This window comes from Alosa pseudoharengus, unplaced genomic scaffold (genome assembly GCF_046254945.1).
Source record: "Alosa pseudoharengus isolate Yale_2024_CS ecotype anadromous, Long Island Sound unplaced genomic scaffold, YU_APseudo_1.1 YU_APseudo_1.1_scf_1, whole genome shotgun sequence".
NCBI classification, from domain to species: Eukaryota; Metazoa; Chordata; class Actinopteri; order Clupeiformes; family Clupeidae; genus Alosa; species Alosa pseudoharengus.
Window position 1 is genome coordinate 20,417,241 of NW_027468564.1, and position 17,654 is coordinate 20,434,894.

At 40.4% G+C, this 17,654-nt stretch overlaps 1 protein-coding gene across 3 annotated transcripts; it reads right to left on the reverse strand.

Annotated features, from left to right (window-relative positions):
• Positions 1 to 274: 274 nt before the first annotated feature.
• Positions 275 to 15,816, reverse strand: LOC143122955 (NACHT, LRR and PYD domains-containing protein 3-like). Of its 3 annotated transcripts, none has more exons than XM_076284004.1 (12): positions 15,687 to 15,816; positions 14,684 to 14,792; positions 14,413 to 14,526; positions 12,548 to 12,646; positions 12,129 to 12,242; positions 10,090 to 10,187; positions 6,768 to 8,568; positions 5,192 to 5,362; positions 4,034 to 4,204; positions 3,765 to 3,938; positions 3,591 to 3,637; positions 275 to 3,113 (listed from the first exon to the last, which is right to left on the reverse strand). In XM_076284004.1, the coding sequence occupies exons 2-12, from the start codon at positions 14,731 to 14,733 to the stop codon at positions 2,578 to 2,580; spliced, it is 3,375 nt and encodes a 1,124-aa protein (XP_076140119.1). In that variant the 5' UTR covers positions 14,734 to 14,792; positions 15,687 to 15,816; the 3' UTR covers positions 275 to 2,577. The 3 variants fall into 3 exon arrangements, with proteins under 3 accessions (XP_076140119.1, XP_076140127.1, XP_076140110.1); XM_076284012.1 differs by having other exon boundaries at positions 6,768 to 8,565; positions 14,684 to 14,825; XM_076283995.1 differs by having other exon boundaries at positions 14,684 to 14,825.
• Positions 15,817 to 17,654: the final 1,838 nt, after the last annotated feature.

The following is a 17,654-nucleotide window of genomic DNA, read 5'->3' on the forward strand; positions in this document are numbered from 1 at the left end:
TACACAGCCTTCCACATGAAAACCCGGCTAAAACACACCGTAAAAAGGCCTTAATATGGCAGCATGCAGGTCACCATTTCTCAAACTATGGGCCGCGGTCCGCAACGTGGACAATGCTGGTCTGCAGAGTGAAATTATTCCCGGGGCATCGTCTGATAATTTGCTGCGCAATTGATCAAGGAACTGCGGACAGAAAAAGAAAACAAACTTTTCTGCAATTAGTAGGAAATACTTGTTAATTTGGTGTCATCAAACATAGAGGCATAGAATTAAGTCGTGGTATGAGCGTTTATTCAATGCATGCGTGTGCACGTTGGTAGCAAAGCTAAGCTCAACCTATTGGAAGGCTATTTAATTATGAAACGACATTTAATAGAACGACGTGGATTTACGCAACTTCCATAAAAACAGAGCACAGACTATATAAAACACTGTCTAGCATTAAGTATTAAAGTCAGCCAAAAGCTATTAATTAGTCTTAGTTAAAGATAGCTAAAGATCTCCAGATCAGTGATTTACGCATGATCTGATCCGCCATTTACCATTCACAAAAGCTGGTTGTGTTTCCTGAATCCTTACAATCAGGCATTCAAATGAAATGTATTTAAATAGCATATAAATATTCTATCAGTGTATGATGCTTGCATGAGGGAAAGATCCCAAAACAACGGCACCCATATAATTGCTTTTGTTTTGAGAAGTATTTATCATGCAAGCATCATCCAACAATGCAAAAACATTGCAGGCCTAATTATATTTTACAGTAGTAAAGCAGTACTCTGATGTGCATGTTTTCACAAACTTTTGTGAACAATCTTAGCACTTTAAACATTGACTGTTTTGAAGTGCATGTATAGCAATATAGTATAAAAATAATAATAATTGTGATATCATTATAATTTGATGGGGGGTGGCAGGAGGGGGTGGGTTCATGTAGGTGGGCCCTATGACCCCAAAGTATGCCTTGACTGGGCCTCAGGTCAAAGAAGTTTGAGAAAGGCTGATGTAGACGACAAAGCAGCAAGGAGGCGTCGTATGATCATTTAAACAAGTTTTATGACAAGGTCGGTGAGGATGGGAAAAATCGTACATTTCTGTGCAAACTTTGCCCGCACTTCAGTCACATCCACAGCAAACCTGAAACGGCACATTGAATTAAAGCACCTGGCTAGCCTTTCAAGGTATGTGCAAGCCAATACAAAATCAAAAGACTGTCAAGACAGATCCTCAACCCAAATTAACTGCATTCTATATGGGCTGTGGCAATAATTTTGAAAAATAATAGCTCGCAGCAACATATGAAAAAAAAAAAAGAACTATGAACTAGTTCATTTTTGGAAAGTGTGAACTTAGTTCAAAATTTTGAATTATGAACTATGAACTGAACTAGTTCATTTTAAAATTTGTGAACTGAACTTTGAACTAGTTCACGTAGAAAGTGAACTTTCCCAACACTGATTTTAGATGCATTTTTAAAAGTATTTCCGTGTCAAAGGTTTGTCAGGCCCCGTCACAGGCCAGTAATGCAGGGCTGTGACGGGGCCTGATGTACAGTACATACAGACGATGCGTTCTGAGGGCTTAAACATAAAAGATGATGACTAGCTGCTGGTTATCATAGAAATGATCATTACATCGGAAAGTGACCTATTTCTGCCTGTGCCCTATTTTCACCCTTTTACATGTTTGTGCACTGCAAAAACTGCTTATCTAATAAAATCTAACCAAATGCCATTAATCTTATATCAAGATCAAAACAACTAGTAGGTTTTGTTTTCAGTATTTCAGGAAGAGACTTACCTAGTGCTTTCTCGTAAAATAATTTGACTTAATTTAAGAAGAGTTTGACTTATTTTAAGACATCTCATCCTGAAAACAAGCAAATTTGTCTGCCAGATGCATTGAATAAATTTGTATTTAAGACTCCTTAAAATGAGTCTTCTTCAATTAAGTCTAAATGATCTTTCGCGAGAACCCAAGTCTATTCATACTTCAAATAGACTTTTTGATCTTAATATATGATTAATAACACTTGGTTAGATTTGATTTTTTGCAGTGTGTCACTTAATATTCATTCCTAAAGAAGGATTCCTGAAGAAACACAAGCACCCACCCCATAAGGGTATCTAAATTATCTCTGTACCAAAAATTATATTGTACAATGGCTCATAGAACTGTAAACAGTCCCAGATAGCAAAATCAGATTAGCAGATAGCGGACCACTGGTGGTATGCCACCGGTGGCGTGCCACTTGTGGTCTGCCGTTGGACCACCATCTCTTTAAATTTAACTTGTCATGAATATTAAGAAAAGTTAATAAAATGACATATCGAGTATAACTGGACAAATGAAAAAAGGCAATAGTGGCAACATTTTGGGCAAATTGTCTGCAACCCGCCAGAGAACCGATGAGCAAAATGCCAGCGGACCGCCAGATCTGCCCCCAGTGGTCCGCCAGCCCCTTGCTATCTGGGGTGTTGTAAGGCTGCGTGTAAAAAACCATTTGGAATTCCAGTGGAATTTTGATTTTGCGACGACAATTCTCAGTCTAACCATTGATCGTGTGAGCTCATGTGATCATGTGATCTGGCACAGGGACACTGGGGAGTCTGACCAAACATAAAACCCTGGACAGAGGGGCTCAGTGAATGTGGAGTAGAAGGTGTAAAGATGGGTGAGTGTGTCAGACGAGACGCTGTAGAAGGACAGAGTGCCGGCTGGCCAGTTTAAGTACACACCTACTCTAATAAAGTGTGGGGAGGGGGCAGGTATGTCAATGCTCTTCTTTTTGTGCCTCACAGAGTAACTGAGGCCAGAACATATTAGACTCCAGGACTTGTCACTTACTCCTACTTTACAGTCATCACCCTTCCCTTTCCTCTTGATGCTTTTATAGGCCACAGCTATCTCAGCTCCACCCCCACTCCACTCAGCCTCCCAGTAGCAGCGTCCAGACAGACCCTCTCTACACAACACCTGATACCAGCAGTCAAATCTCTCTGGGTGGTCAGGATACGGCTGCTCCTCTCTCACAAATGTCACCCTTATGTTGGTCTGAGAGAGGGAGAGGTTTCTGTGAGCTGTGTTTGGGTCCAGTGTGAGCTCACAGGCATCTGCAGATAAGAGGAGAGGAGAGAACATCCTCATCAGAATGTAGGGAGGGAGTGACAGACAGACAGACAGACAGACAGACAGACACACACACACACACACACACACACACACACACATTTACAAACACATACATACAAACACACACACAGAAAAAGGAGACCCATGTATCATGTACAGTATTAGTTGACTTATCTGGAGATAATTGTTGCGCAACAAATATTGCTGATATATTGATTTGAACATATGGCTGACATATGATTTTGGCCCAGTTTATGTCCCAGTTCAGTTGGCTCCTACAGTATTTGGAATCATTGAATCGTACGAATTTCAAATTTGTACAATTGAATCAGGCTAAGTAACAGTTCCTGCTGTGTTTGCCATGCGGTTACAAATAGTCAACAGGTCATCTGCTTCATCGGAATCCACAAACAAATAAAGGAAGAATTCAAGAAACAGACAAGACATGCAAGGCTTACATTTCTGGACACCTGGCCTTGTTCTAACCTCTGCACAGTGGTCAGCCCTGTAAGAAAGTGACATATCACACAGACACACACACACATTTTTACGGAATTTACTGGCATTTAAAATAGGCTATACAAGTCTGGCTAAATTAACAACACACTACTGGGAAGATACTTTAAACATACCCTAATGTCTTCAGTTTACAGTGAGGATCCTCCACTCCAGCAATGAACACATTCAGTCCAGATTCTCCAGGATAATTGTAGCTCAGATCCAGCTCTTTTAGATGAGAGGGGTTTGAAGTCAGAGCTGAAGCCAGACAAATACAACCCTTCTCTGAGATAAGACAACCGGAAAGGCTAAAAGTAAGAGACGGGGAAGACCAGATAAGGATATTAATGTGTGAATATCACTAGTTAGAACTGCTGAAACACTGACAAATTCTAACTCTAACCTTAACATCTGGAGTTTGCAGTGGGGACGTGACAGTCCCTTAGAGAGAAGCTGAACTCCAGAATCTCTCAGGTCATTGTGACTCAGGTCCAGTTCTATCAAGAAGTTTGGTGAGTGTAGAACTGAAGCCATAATCTCACAGGATTTATCTGTGAGTTTGCAATCAGAAAGTCTGTAAATAAATATAACATACAAAACAGTCACAGGTAACATAACATGTTAAACAACATCTGTCTGTCATCTTTGGTCTGATGTAAATTAATCTTAAAAGAAGCATATCCTTTCCGAGTATAAAATTTCACGTCTTCAATCTGCAACCTGCCTTCAATTAATTATATCAATCAGTGTTTACCCTAGACATTTTTCGTAGGAAAATCACTCCTTAAATGGTGACTTCTGGTGGATTTTGTCAAAAGAAATTGACAGATTGAGTTACAAATTATGACATAACTATCAACACAAGCATTTACAAAGCATGATTATTGCAGTACTTGAACAGGATTATTCATGTTTTTCTTTCACCTTGTTCATTTACATTAGTAATTATTACTTACATTATTATTAGAAATTGAAATGAAACAAAAATGAAATGGCACAACACACACAACATAAAATTATTATTTACAATTAATTACAAAAAATAAAGCTTAATCACAGGCCACTGTACAAACTATTACTATTTAGAATGTACAGTGCTGTGCATAAGTTAATACATTTATTTATATAATAACATTTATTTGTTTACAATACATGACGCATTCAAAAATAATTGATGCAAGCTACGTTTTTTGCAAAAAATTGCATCTGCTAATAAACTTAAACATAAACACAAACAAACGTGATATCCTGTGGAATCCCTGACTGCGCCTTCAACATAGCCTACCATTATTTGTTGACATCAAACCTGAACGAACGCCAGCTGTTCCTGAAGTTCACTTGCGTGTTTTTTTTTTTAAATTAGGGAACTTTTTTTGCAGCGGCGCTTGAATTCCAGGAGCGGCCTGCGCCGCTGCTGAATACATTGTAGGGGAAACACTGTCAATGCTATCAACACTAAAATGATCGACATTTCTTGACAGATTTCAGATAGATAAACTGCTACACATTTTCCATGGTAAAAAGGTCTTTACAGAGATTTGTGCTGTGTAAAAGGACTTACCTCAGTGTGTCCAGTTTGCAGTGTGGATTCAGAAGGCCAGACAGCAGTTTCTCTTCCATCTGCTGCAGGTCAGTGTGACTGAGGTCCAGCAATGTAAGGAGGCAGCTGCTTGACTGCAGAGCTGAAGCCACAAACTCACAGGACTCGCTCCGGAGTCCGCAGCCAGCAAGTCTGGAGTAAGAGGGGAATATACTGTATATTTATAAAATATGTATGAACACACATTAAACACACCCCCATTCAAAAAGGGCTGTGCGTCACGCACTCAAGCGCACATTCCTCCCATCAACAACACAAGATTTGCATTCGTTGATAGACTCATCGAGTCTTGAATTCAAAATGGCGTCGCCCGGAAAACAAGCAGAAAAATTACTCTAGGTAGTGTCTGTATAAACTGTCTTATACATAAATGTTCACCACACATACAATGTTGCCAATGCCACATTTTAAATGTTAAGAACCTAATTACACTGTCGACAAAGTATGGATCTCTTGTTAGACTTGTAGATGGGTTAAAAGAAGCAATTTATTGCAGTGTGAGACATGCCCGGTTGCTATCACTAATTGAGCTATGGAAGAATCGGTAAAACTAAGTTCGGAATGCTTCGGGTCGGGATAGGGTCACCCCTCATCCATTACTCTAGCTTATGGTCACACTTAATATATCTAAAACCCATTTAATACCGGATTTCCCCTTTAAGGATTAGGATTACTAGCATGTTCAGAGGGACTTTTATCTTAAATACTATTTTTTTTTCTTCTTTTTCCCCTTTAATTACTGTAAGCGAACTTCCTTCTTGCTGTAAGTGCTGTGAGCAACAGTAATTATTATTTATCACTTTGTTTTCCAATCTGAGAAAGGTAAACTTTAATCTAGACTACATAGACTTTCATCCTTGCATGGACTTTTCTTTATTTTAATTTCTTATTTATTTATTTATTTATTTTATTACTTGTTAATTTTTGTTTGTTGTCTGTCTTGTATGTCTACCGTTAGGTGTCTCGGGTACGCTGGCGATTACGCCGCTCCATCAGGCATCTTTTGTCTTGTGCGTCTTTTGTAAATTTGTTTGTTTGTCTTGATGTCATGGGAACGCTGGCGACTACGCCGCTCCGTCTGGCATTTTGTCTCAATGTCTAGTGTGTAAAGCGACCTTGGGTGACTTGAAAGGCGCTATGTAACAAATAAACTGTATTATTATTATTATTATTATTATTATTATTATTATTATCCGTATGTGAGGCAGTGTCTTTGCTGCTCCACTAGGTGTTGCTGTAGTACTACTGTATCACACAGTTCAGCTGTTTTTAATGGTTTTTGTTCCTCAAGGACAAAGTCAAGATAGGCTCATGAAGAAGGCCCTCATCTTCAGCTCTCTGCTCGGATAGTCCATGTAGATAAGACAATAGACACAGCAGACAGACAGACACAATACACAGACAGATAGACACACAGACAGACAGGCAGACATGACAATCAGACAGACAGACAGGCAGACAGACAAATATGGACAATGGATCACCTATTTTGAGGCAAATACAAATGGAAACTTTTTACTCTTTTGCGCTAACTCACCGTGCTTTTCTGCAGCACCTTACAGCTGGGATCAGTCTCCTATGTCCCTCATTTGTTGTGTTGTATTTCTTCAGGTCAAACTCATCCAGCACCTCCCCAGACATCAGTAGCATGTGGGCCAGTGCTGAACAGTGAGCTGGAGACAACTGACATTTCCAATCCTTAGGAGATTTGAGGTACTGCTGAATTTCTTCATGCATGGAGTGATCATTCATTTCAAACAAGCAGTGGAAAAGATTAATGCATCTTTCAGGATGTAGATGCTTCCTCTTTAGTTCCTTAATATACAGGCAAACATTCTTGATGTTTTCTGAGCTGTTGAGCGTGTTGTTCAGTAGACCTTGCAGAAGTCCCTGATTTTTCTCCAGAGAGATGCCCATAAGGAAGCGAAGAAAAAGGTCCAGGTGTCCATTCCTGCTTTCCAAAGACTTGTCTATCACACTCTTAAGCAATTGAAGCAAAGATCGCAGACCTCTTTCGTTTTGGATGAAGGGTCTCAATGCCGCCAACTTTCTCATGCCATGAGAGGAAAAGATGAACAGAGCTGCCAGGAACTCCTGGACACTCAGATGCACAAAGCAATAGACCTTCCTCTGGTGAAACACAGATTCTTCCTTGAAGATCTTAGTACACATGCCAGAGTACACCGAGGCTTCACTGACAACAATGCCACACTGTCTCAGGTCTTCTTCATAAAAGATGAGATTGCCATCCTGTAGATTATTGTAAGCCAATTCTGCCAGCTTCAGGATGATTTCTTTCTGAGATTCCAGAAGCTTCTTCATATCGGGCTCATTTCCTCCTTGATATTTCTGATTCGTTCTGGTGGTCTGGATAAGCAAGAAGTGAATGAACATTTCAGTCAGAGTTTTGGGTATTTCCTTGGTGTTGTCTTGTTCAACCAGAATCTCCTGAAGTACAGTGGCAGCAATCCAACAGAAGACAGGAATGTGGCACATGATGTGGAGACTCCTGGATGCCTTAATGTGTGAGATGATTCTGTTGGCCTGACTCTCATCACTGATTCTCTTCCTGAAGTACTCTTCCTTCTGTGGGTCATTGAATCCGCGTACCTCTGTTACCAGGTCAGTGTATTGAGCAGGAATTTGACTGGCTGCTTTGGGTCTTGACGTTATCCAGATGAGTGCAGAGGGAAGCAGAGTTCCCTGTATGAGGCTTGTCATCAGAAGATCCACTTTTGATGTTTGTTTTACATTAGAAACCTTGTTCTTCTTTTGGAAAGTCAGAGGCAATCGACTCTCATCTAAACCATCAAAGATGAACAGAACTTGACAGTCTTTGTATTCTTCATCATCATTCAGCTCCTTCAACTCAGGGTAGAAGTCAAGCAGGAGGTTGTGAAGACTATACTGATCATCTCTGACCAAATTCAGCTCACGGAAAGAAAGGGGAAACATAAAATCTAAATCTTGATTGGCTACCCCATGTATCCAATCAAGAATGAACTTCTGCACTGAGACTGTTTTTCCAATGCCAGCAACACCTTTGGTCATCACAGTTCTGATGTGCCTCTCCTGTCCAGGAAAGGGCTTGAAGATGTCATTGCAGTTGATTGGTATGTCTTCTGTGGTTTGTGCTCTGGATGCTGACTCTACCTGCCAAACCTCATGTTCCATATTCACACATTCACTCTCTCCCTCTGTGATGTAGAGCTCTGTAAAAATCTCATTCAGGCATGTCTCAGCTCTTGGTTTGGTGATGCCTTCAGATATGTTCTCAAACTTCCTCTTTAGATTGGCTTTGTGATTCTCTATAACTCTCCTCAGGACCTCGGCATCTGCTTGACATTCCAACAACAAAGAAGTAGCATTAATATCACATGCATGCACAAGTCTTAGCTGTTGGCTACAGCAACTCGAGCTAGGTAGAAGCGATTGTTTTAGGTTTTCGTTGAAACGTTTGTAAGTAGTGCATAGTAGTAAACATTAGAAATTGTTTAAGCAACAAACCTCAAAATGGTTACTACCTAGCTAGGTTTCATTAGTAGGGCTGTAACGATTTACGATTCGAAACCGAAATCGCGACATTCATATCCACGATACTGTGTCGCAGTGTGAAAAGGCAGAATCGCGACACACCCTTTCTAGTGTTTCACGCAGTGCTTTGCAGCTTATGCGGCCGCAAAAGCAACCCACAACTCCCGCTTTACTTATCGGTAGCCTACGTTGTCCAAAAACAAATAAATAAATAAATAAATAAATAATAATTTCATACCTCTCCTTGCTTTCATTGTAGACTATGTGTGCAACTTTACCAAACAGTATAGAAGTAAACCCCCTCTCCTTGCCCCGCTCTCTCTCGCGCTCCCTCCCTCTCACTCTCCCTCCCTCTCCTGCTCAATGAACACGCGCGACTTAAATAAAACATTCACAATCGTGAAAGCAAGGACGCATAGACGACTAGCTAAATTACTATTAAATCTGCTTAGCATCATTAGCATGTTGCACATATTTGTTAAAAACTCTTGCATTGAAGTTGACTGATCATCTCAATACCAACGTTTCCCAAAAGGGCCTGTCCCAAGGAGAACAAGTATTACCTACCTTGAAACTTAAACACACATGGGGAAACTGAACAGTCCAATCAGTAGACTATGATAGGCTAAGCTATATGCTACTTTGTTTACAATATTTCCAGGCTTCAACCAGACAGCTGAATTAAAGAGGTAGAGTTGTAATAAAAAATAGTAGGCCTAGGCTATAGGCTAATCTGCATAAAGTGTGCTGTCATAAATATCAGTCATTCAGAAAAATATTTTTATACCAGGATATAAAATAATAGATATATTATATTGTAATCCTCTGGTGTTCTAAGGGAGGCTATTAAAATGTCTAGCCCCCCCCCCCCCAAAAAAAAAAAGGGAAAAAAAGAAAAATCGAGATTCGTATCGAACCGTGGGTCAAAAATCGTGATACAAACCGAATCGTGAGGTTGGTGTATCGTTACAGCCCTATTAGTAAACACACAGAAACAAAAATGCAACAATTCGCCCATGTATATTACCATTTTTCTGCCAAACAAAGCAGTCCTTCAGCAACAGACAAGCAGCCAAGTAATAAACAGACACAGCAGCTGATTGTTGTTCGGTACAGTAACACTAATTGAAATCTGGTCACAGGTGTGTTTTACAATGGCTTCGAACGAGGCTTTCATAACAAAAGACCAGAGCTATCTGTTTTAGAGTTCAGGTTTTGCAATGTTCAAGTTCAGACATTTTTTGAAGTTAGAATAGCATTAACTATATTATTAATGCTGTATGTTATGATTAGTAAAGTTTATCTCTTGAAGTCAAAATACTCACTTTTTTTTGTGCTGCAATTGTGAACAATGGTCTTGGATACTGCGTCCATCATGTGAAAGTCCTTGAGTTGATTTAACATCAGATCTTCACTCCCTTCCCTGTAGAGACACATGGGGAACAAAGGCATGTCAGAACATAGAGTCGGTCATTGTGGATAATCTACTGATGGTCATTGTGTCTGATTGAGGAAGAATGGATGACATGGTGTGCCATTAGTACAATTAGTACATATGACTGTATAGTGCAGTTGCATGGAGACTCTGAGAAAATGTTGTACATGTGCATTTCGTTTTGAAATTCAGAATTAACATGTTGAGCAGTCTCAGATATGAAAGTTTCAGGTCCGGCTGAACTATCCATTAATAGGCTACCTGATTGGATGAGAAGCGTTGCATGAGTGGTAATATCTTAGCCTGGTAGGATTCTTAGAACATTACTACTTGATTCTTAAAACATCCCCACTCGGACTCTTCACTGCTAGAATCACTATGCATTTTTCATTGTCAAACGTTACATTCCATAGACTATGACCAGTTTATGAAAAACATCTGGAAAATGTTCTGAGAACAAATTCTAAGAAAAGTCTGTAAACAGGTTGTTTCAAATAATTTTGGGGTGTTGATTTTAAATATTGTGTTACTCAAGTGTGATTTAAGCCTTCTAATTAAAGGCACCCTTAACAAGACTTGCTCTCTGGGTCCCCCTCTGTTTGAGAAGCGCAAAAATAAACAAACTAAATATGCATCTTTTGCAACAAAGTATGAACATAACTCCAATATAGAGGGATTGCACTGACAGCAGTCTGTAGAAAAAGATCTCTGAATCCCTGTAGCATATAGCAGCTCTTTTGTGCTTTGATTTCGGAGGGGGGATTGTGGGGGAACAGTTTCCTACCCGAAACTAGAAAGTTGCTAGACCGATATAATCACCTACAGACAACCTACAATCTTCGCAGACAATGGCAGAAGTACTGTTCGTCATGTTATGTGGTTATGTGCCATCAAAATTATTAACGTTATGTTAAGGTAAAAAAAACTGTTAAGGGTGCCTTTAACATAATAGACCTCCATAGGCAATTGGGATGTCACAATACCAAAAATAAACTTTAGAAAAAAAAGGATAGCACTCCAGGCACTCTACTGCTATCCTTTATTTCTAAAGCTAATTTTTGTTACTCAGGAGGATTTAGCACCCAGTTGTGAATAGTCCAAGGTGTTGAGCGTGTTAGTCTGTTTTTATATCACAATACCAGACACTTCTACCAGATAGACCACTAATACCAGTGAAATTATACGATTGTTGATACTCAAATCGATACCAAGTTTAATGCCTTTTTTACTATCTTCTCAATTATAGCAACAACAAATCTAAAAGTCAACATAAAAAGCTTCATTGGTCACAGAAAATTCACATATTGAAATCTAAAGGGTGAATTCCAATAAAGGCTGATCCCTTTTTGTTTGGTTCATCCAATATATATATATCAGAGCCTAATCAGTAGCCTATTTGCTCGCAATTTAAAAACAATTCTCAGCTTGCTGGTAAATCAAGCCATTTATGAATAATCAAGCAAGTGGAACAGACAGAATACTTTAAAGCTGGAGACTGACGTGCCCAGATATAAAACTACAAGTCACAGCGACACAGACAGCAAGAACCCAGTGTGTTGATCACTGTGGAAATTCAGCAGTGCCTAACACAAGCTAATATACTAACCTGAAAGTAGTTGGCTGGAAGGGACTAGCAAACACGATAACGAGACTATGCAGTGTTTGCCGGTAACCTTTACAAATTATTGAGAAATAAAATGTCAAATAAATAACATTTCTCTAGACTGCATATTTTTGCGGAGTTAGTTTATTTTCAGCGTTGTGTTAATAGTGCAACCCTATCTCCAACACATGCTACAAAGCTGCCACCCTCCCCACTAGGAGTTAGATTGCGAACTCCGGCACACACAACAACAAAGGACAAAACACACACACACATGCACACACACAAACACACACTCACAAACACAGACACACACACACACTCACATGGGTTTAGAGTGTGCTGCTTCACTACTGAGGTTGGGAGGACCACACATAGACCCATCACTCTTCACAGACACACAGCTGGGCACTGGAGAGGGAGGTCTCTGTATATCCGATCTGGAAGTACAAAAACAAAAAAATTATATAACTTTTCAATTTCACTGTAGGAATGAAACAAACATACAGAGTATTTCTCTCTCTCTCTCTCTCTCTCTCTCTCACACACACACACACACACACAGACACACACACACACACATATACAAACGTTGCTGCTAAAGTACAATATACATGTCTTCGAAGCACAGTCGGAAGTTGGTGACTCACGGTGGGTGAGAGAGTGCTGGTCCACTGCTAATGTTATGAGGCACAAAACACACACACACACACACACACACACACACACACACTCACACACTCACATGGGTTTAGAGTGCGCTGCTTCACTGCTGAGGTTGGGAGGACCACACATAGACCCATCATTCTTCACAGAGACACAGCTGGGCACTGGAGACACAGGGCTGTGAACGTGTATAAAATGATACAGAACAGCAGTAACAAATCATGTTCTCTCTCCAAGGCTATTTCACTTTGACATTAAATTGTGATACTGAAACCTTGAGAAAACGTAAGAATGATTACGTGCAGCATGATTGTGATTCTGTTGTGATGATGTAGCGGGCTCTTTCTATTGATTGCAAGGTAGATCTGCTGCATCGCATGTGATTAGCTCACTAAATCTATAGGTCACAATTATACTGTTACTTAAAGGTGCTCTAAGCCAGTGTTTCCCAAAGTCTGGGTCGCGACCCACGGGTGGGTCGCAGGAGAATTTATTTGGGTCGCCAGCCCAGCACAATTTATGTTGTGTTATAGGTCTGATACCATTTGTCATTTGATACCAGGAAAGAAACAGTTTTCTATTAGGATGTAGTTTGTTAACTACCACAGTTACGGTTTTGTCATAAAAGCTCATGAAACTGGCGCATGAAACTGGGGGACGAACGCATCGCAGAGGGGGAGCCAGAGCATGGATATCTACCTCTCAAAATGAAACCGTTCTGTGGGGCGCCTGCCATGACCTGTACCTCGCAGTTGCAAACTGCAAGGGACATGAATCCGCCTATTTGCACGAACATTAACAGATACCAGTTCCTCAACTTAACCGATTAAAATCTAGTGACCGTGCTGTCAACTAAAGCAGACATCCATAGACCGGATAAGGATATTCAATTTGCATGTAGAGTTTCGATTGTAGATGCAATCTTTAAAGTTAATAGCAACCTCCTCACATTCTTATTTCTGATTTAAAATGCACAACAGTGCATTATATTAGGCTACAATTTAAATAGACATTTTAAACACTATTTATCTCGTTTTGTACCTCGCGAACTCCAAAGTAAAGGCGCATTCTTCCGGCTATTGCCCAAAAGCCTTGTTCTGATATAACGACTATATAATATAATACAACAATACAATATAACGACTTGAGTTATTTGCTGTCATCGGAATTGACGTCCACAGTGTTATGGACCCATTTGTCTGCAACGCAACGTAGCCTACAACATTTTTTTTAGAAATACAGAAACAGCTTTACTATGCTGACGAATTGCAGATTATTTCCCCAAACTCTCGGATGCGCATTAAAACGTATCTTTTCAGTAGTCATTTCCAACTTTTCACGCTGATGGTGCTCTAAATGCAACACTACCGTGTTCAAAGCAGGATCTATCTATCTAGATCCTATAGCAATGTATGGTTGGGGGAGGCATAGAAAAGTTGGAGAACCTGTGGCCTAAAACAATGTTGGTGGTTGCAGGGTAGATTTGAAGTGAAATGGGTCGCGATGGTCTGTCATTTTTAAAAAGTGGGTCGCCAGAAAAAAAGTTTGGGAAACACTGCTCTAAGCGATGCTGGGTAACGTCACTTCTGTTGACTTTCAAACAAAACAGAGAGCTAGCTCGCTACTCCCCCCCCCCCCCTCCCTCCCGGCTGCTCCCGTGCAATTGAAACTCTCCTAAACGCGCATCTCGTCTGTGATTTGCTGGAACAGTTTTTTTATGTTTGTATGGGCTAGGTTTGCCCAGGTTGTTTTAGTTGCCGTTTTTGGAGCCTGGGCTGTCCACAGAGATCGCGTTTTTTTACAGTGTATTCAGGACACAGACAGCTAGCGGTTGGTTAGGTGATGTTTGCAGTAAGTGACATAAAATGTTTTAGCCTAAAAAATGTGTGTCATCGTTTAGAGCACCTTTAATTCTACTGTTACTTAATTTGTCTCTTTACTCACTTTAGTCCCACTGGTTTGGATTCACTGCTGAATTTCAAAGGCAGATCCATGGAAAGTTCACTCTTCATAGACACACAGCTGGGAACTGGAGAGGGAGATCTGTGTGTCTGTGGTCTAAGATAGATAGATAATCTATTGTGAGGAACATTTCTGTATGAAAACAAACATGCTTTAGCTAGTCAAAGTGCTGTAATTATATATTTGCAATTGTGTTGCAGAACAGGCTCTCTCTCTCTCTCTCTCTCTCTCGCTCTCTCTTGTATTTCCCCACCTCTCAACAGACTGTGATGGTTCATTGTTGAAACTCAGAGGGTCAGACATGTCATTGATGGTTACGCAGATGTCTGGTCAAAGAGTCACTCTGGTCATTGCTGAGTAACCTCAAAAAGATGGAGATGGAGAAAGCAAAAAACCTATAGAACCTATATAGGGGTTTGCAGACAGGGAGTTTACTCATTGACTCTTCCCAGATAGCAAAGGGGCGTTGAATCCACGTTTGTTTGAAGCAACGGAGGTTGATTCAACGTGGATTCAACGCCCCTTTGCTATCTGGGTTGTGATCAAAAATGCGTTGCTGTCTCTGTCACACACACAAACACAGCAACTCTCTCTCACTTACACAGACACACAGACACAGACACACACACACATACACCGTAGGCTATGTGCTTTGTGCTAAAGTTTGTAGGCTACTGGAAAACAGTTTGCAGTCATGAAATCCGTAATTAATTAATTAATTAGAACATACAGTCTATGAGACATCAATGGTGGCGCCTTAGCGAAAGCCCATAGCGAGTAAAGGGTGTGGTTGACGATGTGTCCTCTATCAAAAGCCTTTTAGTAGCCTAGGTTAGGCCTATATTCATAAAAAAAGAAACAACAATACAGGAATATTCAAATAATCAATTAAAAGATAAGTCCTCTCATATTTAGGCTACGTTCGTTAAACATCAGGATTGTTGGACTCCTAGGCCAATGGTGTGTTCTGACAGCAGTACAGAAGCAATTCATTTTGCCACCCGATTCCATAAAACGCGGAAGCTTGTTAAGTTTGCTGTTGTTTGCTAGGCTACTTGTTATGCCGATTACAACAACAAGTTATGTGTTTTTTACACAATAGCGTTTTTACAGTGACGCCGCCCCGACGCCATGCACATTTACGAAACAGGTTGCGCGAAGCTGGGTAAGATCACGGATCATTGACTAACCCACCCGAAACGTCACAAGCGTGCAGTAGAAGTGTTTGTCTTGTTTAATTAACTAATGTCGTTTACCTGAGTTTAAGTCCTTCTGACTGAAGAGAAGGGAGAATAACTAATTTTCATATGTTCAGCATGTTCACAAGCCACAGACTTCCCAGTTTCGTTTCACTCTTGCGCAGGGCGTCTTGCATCATTTTGCCAATCTGCTTCAATGGTATTTCAGCAATAAGCGTCCTCCTCTAGCCTGGCGAGCCAGACCCACATTAAAATGTAGGGTCTGGGCACTCACCGTTCGCAGTGCTCAGTCCGAGGGGCGGGATAATCAGTTGTCTTTCAAATTCCCTCTGCACGCAATAGGACAGCGGCAGCGCTATGAGTCCCATGCGTTTCCCACCAGCGGAGCTAGTTGGCTAGTTCAAACGTTTGCCAACATAATAAAAGCTTAACTCGTGTCACACTGTTCGCCAGCAGCAACATCCATCTTATTTGTTTTCAAGTAGCAGGGAATTCAAGCTAACCCGTTGCAACTCTGCCATCAATCATTATGTTAAGCCCACCTAACGACTACGATTTCAATGGCCTGATTAAGTTTCGATTTCTGGAGCTCACAAGCCAACGGAGAGTTGCTAGACTAGCCTTGTTGCCGCTAGGGGCGCGTCTAGATTTCTAGGCTAGTCCTCCTCCAGAATCAAGCAGGCATGCTCAAGCAATTTTAGTAAAATTATTTTCAGACATGACCAGACCCGGTGTTACATGGCAACTGGCTGCGCTGGTGACGTTTCTTTGACAGATGTGGTTGCTTGCAGATTTGTCACTTTCTGATGGAAACTGGAGACGAACAAATACAAATATGCATGACATATTTAAATGTCAAAATTGTCTGAAGTACGCTACATGCACTGGACCATGAATATGCCACCAAAAACATAAATACAAATAGCCTAATAATAACTCGTGGGTATCGAACCTGCTTCCTAAATGAAACCACTTAGGCTACATGATAACCATTCATCTACGTACTTGCGCCACAAACCAGCTGATAAGTCATAGTGAAATTTATTTGACTTAGTCTATACAATTTAAAGAAGTCAGCTGATGATTGTAGCAAGTTAACATGCATGGCTGATGGTGTTGTCTTGCTACAGCAGTTGCCCAAGCCAATAGATCTTCAAAGTATCATGGTTAAGTTTTCAAACATTTCACTGACTGCTAGTCAGGCTCTCTGTGGCCACCTAGTATCTGTAGCCTAAATTGAGGAAGCGTTGCTGGCCTAAAAATAAATAAATAATAATAAAAAAAAGTGTAATGGGGAGGATTGAACCCATGTCGACTGCGTGAAAAAGCAATATAAGCATTAACCTGTTGCGCCACAGGAGAAGCATGAACATGAGAATTGGGAAATAAAATATAAATAAAATATCAAACCCATGTTTACATGTCAGCGACATTAACGTTAATAGCCTATAAGCCTAAGAGTTTTGACTCTCCCTGTGCGCAAATTTTGTGTAAAATATGGACACGTTATAGACTTCTCCTGCCCATTGCAGTGTAGGTTTCAATGCCTATGTTTCATGAACTGAATTCTTAAAAGAATAGGCTGGACAAAAGGATACACAACACAAGGATACACATTTTTATTTGATTTATTTGCTGATTTATTTGTTCTACAGACACTTCAGGTAGGGGCGGCCACAGCCTAACCTCAGTGGAACGTTTGTAAAACTTAACCATGATACTTTGAAGGCCTACTAAATGGCTTGGGCAACGGTAGCATGATAACATGGTAGCCAGATAACATGAACAGCTATGTTAACTTGTTACAATTATCATAACGTTAGCTGACTTCTTTTAATCATACAACTGAAGTCAATTTCTGTGAATGCCGTCAGCTGGCTCGTGGCGCAAGTTGATAGACGTCTGATTACCAAGCAAACAGGTCAATTTATTCGTGGTTCGATACCCACGTGAAGTTAATTTATGCTATTTAGGTGTTTGTTTTTTGGGTGGCATGGTCCAGTGCATGTAGTACTACATACAATT